This window comes from Zootermopsis nevadensis, unplaced genomic scaffold (genome assembly GCF_977971745.1).
Source record: "Zootermopsis nevadensis isolate Lab colony 2312 unplaced genomic scaffold, Znev_1.0 Znev_ptg000030l, whole genome shotgun sequence".
Lineage (NCBI taxonomy): Eukaryota > Metazoa > Arthropoda > Insecta > Blattodea > Termopsidae > Zootermopsis > Zootermopsis nevadensis.
This window is the reverse complement of record NW_028259162.1, coordinates 1,671,490-1,686,189: the sequence shown is the minus strand read 5'-3', so window position 1 is coordinate 1,686,189 and position 14,700 is coordinate 1,671,490. Positions and strand designations below refer to the sequence as shown.

The window sequence follows — 14,700 nt, the reverse complement described above, 5'->3', positions numbered from 1 at the left end:
AACTATACATATTCATCCCTGTTTCTTCTTTTAACCACAAATTTGCTTTCTCTGTCCACTTTCAATTTAATACGCTACAAATCTCAAGGTAACCTTCAAACGTCATAGTTTATTTTAAACGTTTCGAATATGGCGACAGCGCGAATACCAGAAGCCAGACCAGGTTATCCATGTTATGAAGACAAACAATGAATCTTTCTCATAGAACACAGCCTTTCCTATGTTTTCATGATCGCTACCAAACCTTCTGTTTGAATCGAAATCCCACATGTCAATCCACAGAGCAACATCACAGATGCGAAGAACAAGAAACACTTTGTTCACGAGATAAATTTAGGCAGTGCAGAGGAATTTCTGCGTATTTGTAAAATTACAATTTTAGAAATTCGTCATGTAAGTCGTTCCACGCGTGATTTAAGGTCCCCACGACGACGCATATGAATACGACTGTCTTCTGGGATGTTGTATCATGCATTCTGGTAGATACCGACAGAAGTTTAAGACGCACTTATCTCTGAAACGTCGGTTATTATCTACCATAACACTTGAAGGCAGATATGTAAGAAGAATTATATTAAATGGAGAACTAAAGTAGCAGTGTACTGTAAACTTATCTGCAAAAGTCTTCCATAAAAGAGATATAAACACGTATTAGAAGGTGAAATGTGAGCAGGTTTTACAAGTCCCGTCAAGTTATTGTTTGTGAGTTAGACGCCAACAAAAGTTTTCTGACAATAGAATTGTTTAAATTTTGAGTTTTATGGGGCCTCTGTCCTGTGTAAAAGAGAAAATCCAGACATCAACTTACCAGTTAGGTTAGGTCGCCACTCAATCCCCAACTGTTCAGTTTCAACAAGCAAATCAGTTTCAGACAAAACACAGCCCAATTGCTGCACGACTTTTAACATTTTCATATCCAAGTCTGTTTACTGGGAGTAGAAATTTTACGTAAGATGAAGGAAAGGACACAACATATAATAACGAGTATTTGATTTCCTTCTTCCTCTTTTCCTTCACCTTTTCGTCCATCTTCATCATCTTCTCCTACTTATTTTTCGGGTCTTCCGTTATCTTAAAATTCTTCATAATCACTGCGTGCTCAGGTTTAATTAAAATGTTTGCACATTTTTGTGAGGAGATTGCTGTCTGCTTGAATTTTGCTCATAAATGTATCGACGTTTCGGCCTCCATCGCCCTTATGTTAGAGGCAGTGAGCGTCTCCGAAACGTCGATCAATTTCTACCACATCGCACGGCGCATAATCCGAACAGTCATCTTCATTATCGTCACTGTGATAACCTGAAATCTCGCGATTTTTATGAGGAATATTTTTATTTGTCCTTTAAGGATATAACACAGATACAAATCTGTCAGGTAATTTCAGCTTCGTAGACTTTTATTTTTAAAAAATACAAAAGGTAGACCTGTGGTTCAGAAAAGAGGGCGGGTCCCTTGTGACTCGTGTATGTAAACACTGAAATTTGGCCTTCGTACGAAACACGAATGTGACACCGAGCCGAATCGCTGCGATTACCTGCTTGGCCGCAGGGCCGGAAATATTTTGCTCCTTTATGTGTCATAAGCAATTCTTAGATTGCTTTATTTAGCGTACAGCTGTGACGTCAGATGTATCATGTCTGATTCTGCACCCAAGTTATAATTCCTTGAAGAATTTATGGGTATACTTTCTGTAAATGCTTCAGTGTGTTTGTTTACGTCGAGGAACAAATATGGTTTATACAAACCAGCATGTGTGACGCAGACTAGCATTATTTCGATTACTTGATTATTCGCGGACATAAACTTCCTTTCAACTGCTACAAGGTTTCTTGGCGTACATAAGAAATATCCAGAAAGGATTTTCAGCTATTTTTATGACCGACATGTGTTCCAAATGCCATTCGCTTAGCTTAATTAATTAATTAATTAACTATCGATACTAGATATCAGAGAATAACTGCGAATAGTGTGTATCAATACATAAACAAAAGAATTACATTACAGAACAAGTGAACACAATTATTTAGAAGCGAATTGTGAAGCTGCTCTGTGAATATAAACCAAAGAGCAGAAAATAACAGGCCTCAAGCCAAAAATATTAAAATGTTCTAACACATGAATACAGAACTAACCAGTACTTTAACCTTTGAAGCCAAAGCTAGTCCAAATTATATATTTAAGAATTCAGTCCGTACCGCGAAGAAAACACAGGCCTTCACCATTACAAAGATCAATTTGTTAACGCTGTTTAAGGAAACAATCGCTTTTTACAGCGGGAATCAAATGAAACATAAATACGAAATTCATATTTACAGAGCGTTATAGCAGGTGGTACATACAGTTACCATTAGACTTTTAATATTTAATGTATGTTCAATAACATTCCATACGGACGTGATTTTTCTCGAAGGCCAAACTCTCTTTTGTAAACATGTAGCGTATTATTAAATATTCATCCTCGAAATAGGAGAGATAAGATTTGGTCACCTGGGTCACTGCATTCCTAGTGAGTGTACAGCTTATTGTTGATGCCGGGGGGGGGGGGAGGTCTTCAGTGGTGCATCATCATCACCGTCGTGCTGATGCTGGACTAAAATTATCCTGCAAGTGACCACACACGCGGTTTGCCCGACCGGCCTTGTAAGGTCCCCTGATAGGCCCAATCTACGCCCACTACGACGAGACTGTACTTTGCTGTTTTCATGACATCGAGGCGGTTGCCAGCTTCGCGCTGGTAATGATTAGAGCCTCAGAGGGGTCAGGTCAGCTACGATGACGAGAAAAAAACATATCCGAGGCGACTCAATCAGTGGGACAACTATTTGGATATAAAACCTGTTCAGTCTTTGAGTTTTACCTCCACTAAGCATAGGACAAAATGTTTATTTAAGTTACTAAACTATTAACTACAGTTTTAACTTTATAAAGGAACGAGTGGTGGTATAAGAAATCTCAAGGCAAAGATAAATATTTATCACGATTTTATGTAATGCAACCAACCCGAAGTTTATCGATAATGAGTTTTTATTTCTACGTACCGGAACGCAAAAGCGATCTATGTGGCACTCCAGGTTGGAGAGAAATATGATTTACGTCGAATCCACCTGCTGCAATGGAACGGTCCGTTAGTCCAGCATGCAACATTAACATTTCCACCAGCCTGTCACAAATTCCGGGACCCCCAAATTGCCAGAATAACAATGTGTAGTGCAGAAGTTCTCCAACTGCACGCCACGGTAATTCAAAATGAGATAGTGGGAATCAAAACACGAGTTCTTGGCACTCACTTGTGTGCTAAATCTTTCGTCTCCCACTTAATTGTACTGAAGAAACGCTCGACGCAGAAGAAGCGAGCTACACTCTTTCGGACACCATTTTACAAATCGCTATTCCTGAGGAATAGCAGAGTAAGAAAATGATAAAAACAGAAGAAAATAAACTGAGCAACAGACTTATTAACTAATTACAGAATTAAAGAGGTGGTCTAGCGGTTAGAACGCTGGCCTTGTAATCCTGGGGGTCTCGGGTTCGATTCCCGGCGGTGCCCGAATTTATAACTTGTGTTGGGCAAGGCCGTGGTCTAGGCAACACGGAGTTTTCCTCCGTGGCATCCCAACAATTACTCCATTCACACACACAGAAGAAGGCAATGGCAAACCACTTCTGGATCATCTGCCAAGAACGTATATGAACAGGTCCCAGTCCGAGAAAAGGATGGAAGGATCCTGTTCATATGGACCTGTCGTCAGACAGAACACTAAATAATAATAAGATGAGGTGGTCTAGCGGTTAGAACGCTGGCCTTGTAATCCTGGGGTCTCGGGTTCGATTCCAGAATTTATAACTTGTGTTGGGCAAGGCCGTGGTCTAGGCAACACGGAGTTTTCTCCGTGGCATCCCAACAATTACTCCATTCACACACAGAAGAAGGCAATGGCAAACCACTTCTGGATCATCTGCCAAGAACGTATATGAACAGGTCCCAGTCCGAGAAAAGGATGGAAGGATCCTGTTCATATGGACCTGTCGTCAGACAGAACACTAAATAATAATAATAATAACCACAGTTGGTGTTTCAGCTGTACAAATATTCAAAACAAAACATCTTTTGCATGTGGAGTCCGGTCGGTGCAGTGAAATCGTTTCCAGCTATCAGAGTTCGATCCCCTGATACACCAATTTTAATAAGTGAGCACATTTTGCTACTTTATCTTTGATACTGTAATGCGGAGTTAAATCGAATGGTCCTGATTCAGTGTCCAGGTAGGTACAAATCTAAATAATGGCGTCTCATTTATCACAAACCTATTTGTACCAATGCTTGGAGCTATTTGCTTTATAAAAGTAACAGCCAACGTTTCGTCTTATTTAAAGACGTTGCTACAATATGGCCAACAGCGTCTGGAATTCATTCGGAATGCATTAAACACTGCCTCGAATCCGATGTAGATGAGAGTATAATATTAAAATGGATGTTAGACGAATACAGTACAAGGCTGTGGACGGGATTAAACTAGCTCACGAGAAGAACCAGAGACGGGTTGTTGTACACATGACAATGAAGCTTCAGGGTCCATAAAAATCATTGATCCACCTTCAAAATTCGTAAAACGGTAAATAATGCACAATTATGGATATATATATATATATACCCTCATTCAACATTCAAAATTTACTAAAATTTTCACGCAGGCCACATCTGTCAATACAGTCAAAAGTTATTAACTCTCCCTAATGAGATATTAGAAGTCATTGTTATATAATGCAATAGAAACGTGCGTCTTGTTTACGAGACGCTACAATTAGTTAGGTTGAAGTGTCAAGAGATGGCATGAGTAGTAGTAGTAGTAGTTGTCTAAAATCCTCGGCCTCGCTCCAAGATTTCACGTGTACGAGATGAACAAATGAGTTTGCCAAGATGCAAATGAGTTATAAGAACACAAGATTACCGGGCGAGAGACCAAGGCGTTGGAGGTTTCTTGTTTATAACGCATCTGTTGGCTGTATCAGGGTACAGTTATTTCTCTACCGTGATCACGTGAAGAACACGAGTTCGCTCATTTCTTTTATAAAATTTATTCGAATTATGGCGACTATTTGCGTCGTGGCCACTGGAGAATCCATCAGACGCCCCAAAACATTGGTTAAAACTAAATATTCGACGCAACTCTCACCCGAAAGACGGAGTTGTACATTTCTACCTCCGCAGGGGATCGATCTCTGGCTGTCTGGCTTACAACAACAACAAAGCTACAAAGTCGACCGTTCTGGGAACAGCGCAATCTTGAAGATCTTCGAAAACTACTATGTAATGAGACAGAGAATCAGGATCTGACGTTGGTCCATGGACAGACAGGTGTGAAAATACCCCTAATTTTTTTATCATAAATACCACTAGTCATCAGCTATGTAATCTGTGCTCTTTGTAAAGTTAGCAAATATGAGTGATACAAAAAATATATGCAAAATTTTAGTCGGTAATCCAACAGGGAAGAGACAAATTTAAAAAGTGTGCTTAGCTGACACGGGCTGTTTAAGAATGCGGTGCGTGTGGATTGGATTTAACGTGCTCAGGATAGGATCCAGTGGCAGGCTGTTGTTAACACAATAATGAACATCTGAGTTCCATCAAAACAGAAATTCTTAACCAACTTTCATCAGTCACCCAAGAAGACACTGAAATCAAAAGTGAATCATTGAAACAGAATGGCACAAGAACTCGCACCTTTTCGTAGGCAGCCAACATTACACGCGTGTAGTGAAATAAAGTATTCAGTCCCACCAACCGAACAAGTCAACTATCTGCTAGTTTTGTCAGACTTTAATTATTTTGTACAAGGATAAACATTTTTTTTGTCCGTCACAAAACTATCAGTGTTTATAAAATCAATCAGAAACTGTTGATCAAGATGGTTGTCTTGTTGGGGTGTTTTACCACGTGGTCTTGTAGATACTGGCCGACGTTTCAGAGCGATTTATTGCCTCCATCACCAAGGCTTTTCTACAAGGCGCAAAGACCCTCAGTGAAACCAAAGTCAGTTGTCAGGTATTTATAAATAGAACAGCGGATGGCAATGATGGATTTGCTGCTGCAGAGGACGCAGGTAATAGTGGGTCATTGTGTTGGGGCCTGTAGCAGGAGCTGGGCAGAAATAGACGTCTGGCTAGAAGCTAAAATCTCAAAATCAAACTATCTTTTGTTCCCGAGAGAAAGGTATGGACTGACCGTCGTCGGCTTGTCTCCAGGCAAGTGAGTTTATTACAAGTAATTGGATAAGGATTTTGTATAGATGCAAAGTGACTGTTTTGTGATAATCGCGGTCAGATTTCTGACTTCGATTAGTGTTTTGCTGTTTTATATTTGTAAGCAATGCGTTGGTAATATTTTCAACTCGCGGATTTTAATATCGGACAAGAAGTACGATTTTACAACACTGCCTCGGATGAATCCTTCAAAGGGACCTGACTTACGAGTTCTCAACCCGCGTTCCGTCTATGTGCTTTGTGCGACCAGCGTATACAATGCGATACTGTGTCTTTCTGTTCATGATAAAAGTTAGTTACCTGCCATTATAAAACCTGTTACGTTAATGTGGTCGATATTCAGCGGAATTAGTTGCTGTGAGGGACATTTTCGCCAAATGACAAACGCATCTTACTGGGAGGGGTGGAAAATTAGGACGGATGAGACAACAAAAATTGTCCCCTTTGAAGCCGAAAACTCGTCTAAATAACATTTAAGAATTCAGTCCGTACCACAAAGAAAACACAATACTTCACCATTAAATCTGGGCAAGGAAATAATTTCAATTTACACCGAGAACCATATTAAACTGACAAAAAAACACTTTGTAGGCAATACGGAGTTACTGATTCATAAACTGGGTGTTGCATATAGTTACCACAAGGCTTTGAAGGGTTAAAGAGTGACTTTGTGAAAGAAAATTACAGAGGAAAATGTTAATCTGTTTACACTAAACTGCCATGAATTCTTGATAAAAATTTTCTCATTTATAAGTCGGTGGCCAGCGATTCGATAACGTCTAATGCGGCCTTAAGTCTGGAAGAGGTTTAGAACCCCCTGACATAAGTAAACCATAAAGTGTTTAGAAAACTCATTTGGAATCTTTTATGTTCTCATTACGAGTACAAAAGCGAGCAATTCTTTGTTCCATTTTTGTAGGTTGCTTCGTGCCTCGGTTCCATCAACTTTTCTTTCTTTCCCTCTCTCTCTCTATTGCCCGAATGCTTACGTAATGAACTCAGATCTACCCAGCGGCAGAGAGCGAACCCAGTTTATTTTTACAACGTCAGAGAGCGAACATCAAAACAAGCGGAAACTCAGTCCTGTTTTATTGCTACCAGCAGCTGTAAACATGCGCGTTATGATATTACCCTGCTGACAGCACACTTAGCTGTTCCAAACTACGTTCCCGATATATTCCGTGAGTTCTGGCACGGAATGTTGAAACATCTGTCAGACACGTTAACTCTTCCTTCAAAGACGCTCTTTAATCGCTGGAAAAAAAGGGGATCAGTGTCTATTTAGGGCATAAAAATAATAATAAATTGGATATAATAATAATAATAATAATCCGTAGCGTAAGAACCCTCTGAGAGCCAAAGCCTTACGTTCACGTGCCTAAGCAGAGGTGAACGATCATCCAACCAGATATAGGATGACGTGTGGTCAGCACGACGAACCCCCAGCCATCGCTAGCTTTCCTGACCGGATTAAGCTACATATCGTTAGCTCCCCAGTTTCCTCACGATGCTGGGTTGGCACCGGTCCCATACACCGGTCGAAAATCTCATGAGAAAATTTCTTCTCCCCCAGCGCGCATTCCGTATCACCGGTCCGAAACATGACGCCTCAGACCGCGCGGCTACGTAATCCAACATTTTCCTGGAGGGTCTGAGAAAAACCACGATAAATCTCAGCCCAAAAAATGGCCGGTCACCGAGATCAATGTGTGCAATTTTACGTTGTAATTGACAATCGTCTCTAGCATGTGCATTTATCTTTGTGAGACCTGTACTGCGAATATTTGCCAGTGTCAATGCCACGATTCCAAGGACTATCCCAGACATTTTGGCTCATTACTCTGGTCAACAAAAACGTAATACGCCTGGTAATGTGACCAGGGCCTCGTTTTAAAAGCACAGCGTCATGTAATTTCAACTCCGGGAGTCGTTTGGCGCCAGGTAGTTTTCATTACAAGAGTTGATTCTAGGTGTCACCCTTAATGCTATGAAAAAATCATGATATTAGATTCACCTAGAATCTGTGACAACAGAAGGTAGATCCTCAGTTTAAATGTAAATTCTAAACATCGGCACGCATTGAATTAAAATTTAATTATTCGTGTTTTTTCCGTCTAATCACAATTGTATATAAATAAAATTATACATAAGATATTAAAATATCATTTACATATTTGGTACTTTATTTATTTATTTTTACCTTATTACATTTTGTCTTCTACACTCGTTCTTTCAAGTTCAGTAATAATAAAAAATATTTAAATTATTTACGTTACAGGCCAATGTTAAACCACTATCACTTCAAAATATACCCTCACTCCAATGAATTTGGATGTAAACATCATCAGAAGTTACACAAAAACAGTAATTAAGTTTTAGTTTATAAGATTATAATTTTTAACTTTTAACTTTACACCTGAAGATGGTTCAACGTAACCGAAACATGTAGTAAAAAGTTGTACCAAATATGTAAATGATATTTTAATATCTTATGTATAAATTTTATTTATATACAATTGTGATTAGACGGAAAAAAACACGAATAATTAAATTTTAATTCATAATATGACGCAATTATATCAACTTATGAATTAAATGTGTTTAAAATGGTCCATAGTGCTAATTAATGAATTTAAAACGAACTGACCGAACAGCGAAGTCCATGGTAAATATTCTTTAACGATTTAGGTAAAGCACCGGAAGCCATAAAAAAGCATGACGAAGTGGTGGTACAGCTCCATGGATTCATAACCTCTGATTCACACCCGAGACACTTAATTCTCAGGAATATACGTCGGTAGATACTGCATAGGAGATTAGGTGAGCCCCAGAGCCAGTCTGGTCGTTGTGGCAACGAGAAAAATCCCTGCTTCTACCAGGAGTCGAACCTAAGTCACCCAGCACATCGAATAGTCATTATACTTATTTCGTAATCCTGGCGGTAAGTAGGTATCTGTAAAACGCCTATCGGTTTATATAAAATTACATGACGTGTGAGTTCCCAGAAGACAAGCCATGTCAACCATAACCTCAATATATTTAAGGAGCGGACAGTGAAAACGAAACACGTGAATTGACACGTTGAATGAAGGAGCTCAAGGCTGGAACTTTTAAGGGCCCCAAGAACTCGCATTACGTAGGTTCCTTCCTCATGTGGCGTCACATTTCGTTGTGAAAACTTTCAGGGCGCGATGGGACCCAAAACCTGTGCAGTGTGTACGGAACCAGCCAATCAGCGGTGCGGTGGGTGTCACGTGATCTACTACTGTTGCAGAGACCACCAGAGACTGGACTGGAAGGGGCACCGAAGCAGATGCAAACCCTTTAAGGCAAATATAAATCGCAGCTAGTATAAATACAGGGAATGTCATCAACTACCGAAACGTCTGATTGATAATAATTGATATCTGAATGCAATTATATGGGAACAGCTGATGTTTGTCATGCAGGTTGCGGATAACAAGGCGCTGGGTAGGCACCTCATCGCCACGCGGGACATCAAGGTGGGGGAGGTGATCCTGGACGAACAACCTCTGGTGGCGGGGCCCTCACAAGTAACTCCTCCTGTGTGCCTGGGATGCTACAGGATACTCACAGAGCAGTCCGCATGTGCATGTCTGGACTGTGGCTGGCCGATGTGCAGCGAGGACTGCGCGCGCACCCCGGCACATCGAGCAGAATGTGACATCACCAAGCTCAAGAAGGGCTCCAAGGTATGGGCCTCCCTATTTAAATACGTCCCGGGGACCCCCCCCACCCCACCCCCTCTGCCCTGGATCTCACCAAACTTCTCTTTTTTTCTTCGGACTTGAGAACGAGAATTTCGTGATACGCTTTCCGCTTCGCCAAAAACATCAAATTCATCGGCTGACACTCTCTTATCAAATGCAAAAAGGGTCGGCTTCCTGCTTAGTTTTGTGCGTGTTACAGGTTACAGTAAGGAATTTCCTTCAGCCGCATCCGATCTACCAATGTGTGACGACGCTCCGTTGTCTGTACCTCCGCGACTCTGACCCGGTTAAGTGGGAGCGCCTTCAGTCTCTCGAGTCGCACTGCGAAGAGCGCAAAAAGACGCGACGCTACGAGGACGACCGCGTCACTGTGGCGCAGTTCCTGCGTCACTTCTTCCACCTGCAGGACTTTGAGGAGGAAGAGATTCTGCGAGTCTGTGGGATTTTGCAGGTTAGAATCACAACTACGGGTGTCGTAAGTGTTCACTATCAACCAACACAATATATTTCCCCGAATGATATATGAGGATCTCCTGGTGGTACTTATGTCATTGTTGGTTGAAGATGGCGGCGGTGTATTCCTCCGAAACGTCTCTGTCTTCCTTCAAGCTTCATACGCGGCGTTACAACCCAGAAAGGCCAACCGAGACACTTCCGAGAGTTCCATTGTTCTGTTATCCTCTGACCTCCGTCTCTCAAAAGATTTCTGAAGCGAAGAAGCGTGTTTCAGGTGAACGGACACGAAGTTCCTGTAACCGATCCCCCACACGTGGCGGTGTACGACCAGGCCTCTCTTCTGGAGCACAGTTGCCGTCCGAACTGCTCGAAAAGCTTCACTCCTGAAGGAGGTCTCATCATCCACGCACTGGAGCCTATTCTCAAGGGCCAGCACCTGTCCATCTGCTATACGGACGCTCTGTGGGGCACCGCCAACAGGCGTCATCACCTCGCGGAAACCAAGTTCTTTTGGTGCCGGTGTGTCCGGTGCGCGGATCCCACTGAGTTCGGGACGTACTTCAGCGCAGTCCGCTGTCTGAGCAAGTGAGTGGCTGTCAGCACGTCGGGGGGGGGGGGGGGAATTTCTTCTTTCATAAAACATTTTTCTCCCTTCCTCGTTATCTTCCATTCTCAACAATTTCCTTTTTTCTCTTTTCCTGCAGGACGTGTGACGGGTACCTGGTACCTGAAAACAGTCTTCTGGAGGACAGCGACCTGGGGACGACCATTTGGCGGTGCGGACGATGTTCCGTGTCGGAGACAGCGCCCAGGGTGCTGTCGGTGCTGGAGCGAGTGGGCTCGGCGCTAAGCAGCATGCAGAAGGGCGACCTGCGGGTTTGCGAGCACTTCCTGGCGCAGTTTTCCCCGGAGCTGCACCCCAACCATTACTACCTCACAGACGTCAGATTAGCCCTTGCTCAACTCTACGGACAGACCAGCGACGTGGGCCTGGTTGGGATCTCAGACCAAGACCTGTCCGAGAAGGCCTCTCTCTGCCGACGGGTACTGGAACTAATCAACACCCTGGTGCCAGGTAAGTTCCGAAAGCTCTCTCATATCCCTGCTAATTCATCACTAACTTTCAACATACATCATTTGATACAACCTTAAGAGATAACTCAACATCTTAAACAGTATTCATGAGATCCGGAGATAGGGATTAGCTCTATCTAGTGGGCCCAACTGTGTAGGAACCTGAAGACGGAGATAGAGTCCCATCTCCGAAACGTCGTTTTACGTTTTATATTTACTAGACGATGGATAATATCCAAGAGGTCCGGAGATAGGGATTAGCTCTATCTAGTGGGCCCAACTGTGTAGGAACCTGAAGACGGAGATAGAGTCCCATCTCCGAAACGTCGTTTTACGTTTTATATTTATTAGACGATGGATAATATCCAAGAAAATTTTTATTCAATTGACTCTTCACCATCGTCAAGAAGTTTTAGATCTAGTATTCATGAGGATTGAAGTTTTCTGCAACTCACCAATTTTGTTGCAATGACGCAGAAAAGTGTCGCGTTTCTATAACCCTGAGATAAAACTTTCAGGCGTGTAATACGTATGTGAGTTACGGCACAAGAATCACGAAATTCACAGTGACGCGTTAATGTGTCATTCCACATACATGTTTTTTTTTTAAATATCATGATTTTGTGCCAAATCGTCGGCAGAGCCATTTGAATTACGCGTGAATGACTTGTACCTAATTACGATGAGACTGTTCTCTTCCGCAGCGGAACACAGAGTAAGGGGCGTGCTGATGTTTGAGCTGCACGCCGCTGTAGCCGAGGTGGCCAGGAGGGCCTCGAACAGGGGTCAATTAGACCCCATGGCCCTCAGAGATAGTCTGCTCGTAAGTAAAATAACGTCACATAACATTACCATACTGCTATAAGGTTACTGCTTAATGCGTTTCGAACAAGAATTAATTTCTAATTTTCAGCATCGTACATTCATCATACGCTCTTTGTATCATCATAAGATTACTGGACCATCTTCTATTTAGTACCCACTACTATTTTCTTAATGGTAAATGCATCTCTCAACGATTAAACTACACTTTTCTTGTATTCACTTTAATATTATCCTCGCATTTGTTAGCTTTATCAGTGACTTGCTGCTGGCAAGACAACTAGGTTAAATTCCCGCTCGTTGTACAGATGTCTCTCTTTGTAACCGGTGTGTCTAGACCCCGAATTTCCTATTCAGTTGGTACCTGGAGGTCCTTCGCTGAGGATAAAACAGCCGAAGCCTGAGACTAGCCCCTGTCTCCTCCGTCAAGTTCCGACACCTATAGTCTTCACAGTGCATAGGTACACGGAAAAGTCCATCTTACTTAAGTACATAAGAATATGTAGAGGCCTGCTTTATCGACGACGTTAAATTTCTCCTTCTTCAGAATACAAAGCTTGAGAATGTCGCTTCGACAGGACGTTGTGTCACCAAGGACGACATTTACAGAAACCTTGGCCTTCTGTTAATTACGTCATAACAACGCGATGTTGTTCTGTCCACGCAGGAATCCAAGCGACTTCTGACGGAAGCATCGTTCCTCCTAAGCCACGAACCGGAAACACTTCCAGAAGGAAAAATTGCTCTGCAGGCCAGGAAGAACTTGACAGACCTTAACACACTTCTGCAGAATATCCACGCGTCTATCGGCGATAGCCCACTATAGTACAGACATCGGTGAATGGATCAGTCCCGATGACCTGAACGTGTTTCGAGGAGGGTCTGAGCTGACATCTTCCGAAAATAAGCAAGGAAAAGCGCGCTTTGGAGGCAGAAAGAGGCCCGCTGACATGTTTATATATTGATAATACGATCCTTTATGTCTTAATTTTCCTGACAAAAATGTATAACAACGATATGAAATAAAATCGAGGTTGTCAAATTAAGAAGAGTGAGATGGGTGGCAGCATGTAGCATGCATTGGATAGGTAATAAATGTATATAAAGGCGGGTAATTTCTTTACAGGCTGCACGACTGAGATATTCTGAACAACTACTCTGTTCCATGAAGTTGGTTAGTCAAATCAGCACTTCAATTAAGAATCCCATAAAGTGTTACATTTAAATGACGGGAGGACCAGTCATTCTACGATTCTCCGGATTCTACCCATCCTGGTATACTTATACAGGGTGATTTAAAAGTCGCTTCTGATGGTCCGAACAGCTCTCACCGTCTACGGCATAATTGAATAAAAGGTGACAGTTTGGGTCACAGACACAACTCAAGTGCTCCACATAGAACATGTCCGTGCACAGGTATTTTTAATCACCCTGTTCATAACATAAGTCGACGTATTGACAATAACGTAGCAGAGATAAATGTGCTGTTGTAACAAAATATTTTTTTGGAGATATATTGTTGCACATTTAATAAATCAGAACGTTCACTGCCGATAAAACAAGAGTATACGTACAAAACTACACAAAATTTTGGTTAAAGGAGGGAAAGAACAGAAATGCGAACATTTTTAGTCGGTGGTCCAGCGGTTAGAACGCTGGCCTTGTAATCCTGGGGTCTCGGGTTCGAGTCCCGGCGGTGCCCGAATTTATAACTTGTGTTGGGCAAGGCCGTGGTCTAGGCAACACGGAGTTTTCCTCCGTGGCATCCCAACAATTACTCCATTCACACACAGAAGAAGGCAATGGCAAACCACTTCTGGATCATCTGCCAAGAACGTATATGAACAGGTCCCAGTCCGAGAAAAGGATGGAAGGATCCTGTTCATATGGACCTGTCGTCAGACAGAACACTAAATAATAATAAGATGAGGTGGTCTAGCGGTTAGAACGCTGGCCTTGTAATCCTGGGGTCTCGGGTTCGAGTCCCGGCGGTGCCCGAATTTATAACTTGTGTTGGGCAAGGCCGTGGTCTAGGCAACACGGAGTTTTCCTCCGTGGCATCCCAACAATTACTCCATTCACACACAGAAGAAGGCAATGGCAAACCACTTCTGGATCATCTGCCAAGAACGTATATGAACAGGTCCCAGTCCGAGAAGAGAAAAGGATGGAAGGATCCTGTTCATATGGACCTGTCGTCAGACAGAACACTAAATAAAAATAAATAAAAACTTCAAAGCAAGAGACGTAAATTTAAATGTAAATATAATATTAAGATGGATCTTAAATTATTATGGAGTGAACAGGATTAAACTGGCACAGTTGCAAAACTGTTATGAACAGATAATGAAAT

At 42.1% G+C, this 14,700-nt stretch overlaps 1 protein-coding gene and 1 long non-coding RNA gene across 5 annotated transcripts; one reads left to right on the top strand and one right to left on the bottom strand.

Annotated features, from left to right (window-relative positions):
* Window positions 1-4,948: 4,948 nt before the first annotated feature.
* SmydA-1 (SET and MYND domain containing, arthropod-specific, member 1) lies at window positions 4,949-13,396 on the top strand. Of its 4 annotated transcripts, none has more exons than XR_002542471.2 (8): window positions 4,949-5,356; window positions 9,450-9,593; window positions 9,714-9,977; window positions 10,195-10,446; window positions 10,726-11,036; window positions 11,156-11,495; window positions 12,230-12,348; window positions 13,015-13,156. XR_002542471.2 is itself a non-coding variant. In XM_022059806.2 (8 exons), the coding sequence occupies exons 1-8, from the start codon at window positions 5,345-5,347 to the stop codon at window positions 13,171-13,173; spliced, it is 1,632 nt and encodes a 543-aa protein (XP_021915498.2). In that variant the 5' UTR covers window positions 4,950-5,344; the 3' UTR covers window positions 13,174-13,396. The 4 variants fall into 4 exon arrangements, 3 of the variants coding, with proteins under 3 accessions (XP_021915498.2, XP_021915501.2, XP_021915502.2); XM_022059806.2 differs by having other exon boundaries at window positions 4,950-5,356; window positions 11,156-11,526; window positions 13,015-13,396; XM_022059809.2 differs by lacking the exon at window positions 4,949-5,356 and adding an exon at window positions 5,377-6,046 and having other exon boundaries at window positions 11,156-11,526; window positions 13,015-13,396.
* On the bottom strand, window positions 5,710-9,585 carry LOC147872103 (uncharacterized). The gene is made up of 2 exons (XR_015537958.1): window positions 9,444-9,585; window positions 5,710-6,240 (listed from the first exon to the last, which is right to left on the bottom strand). It is a non-coding gene; the product is annotated as an uncharacterized LOC147872103 (long non-coding RNA).
* Window positions 13,397-14,700: the final 1,304 nt, after the last annotated feature.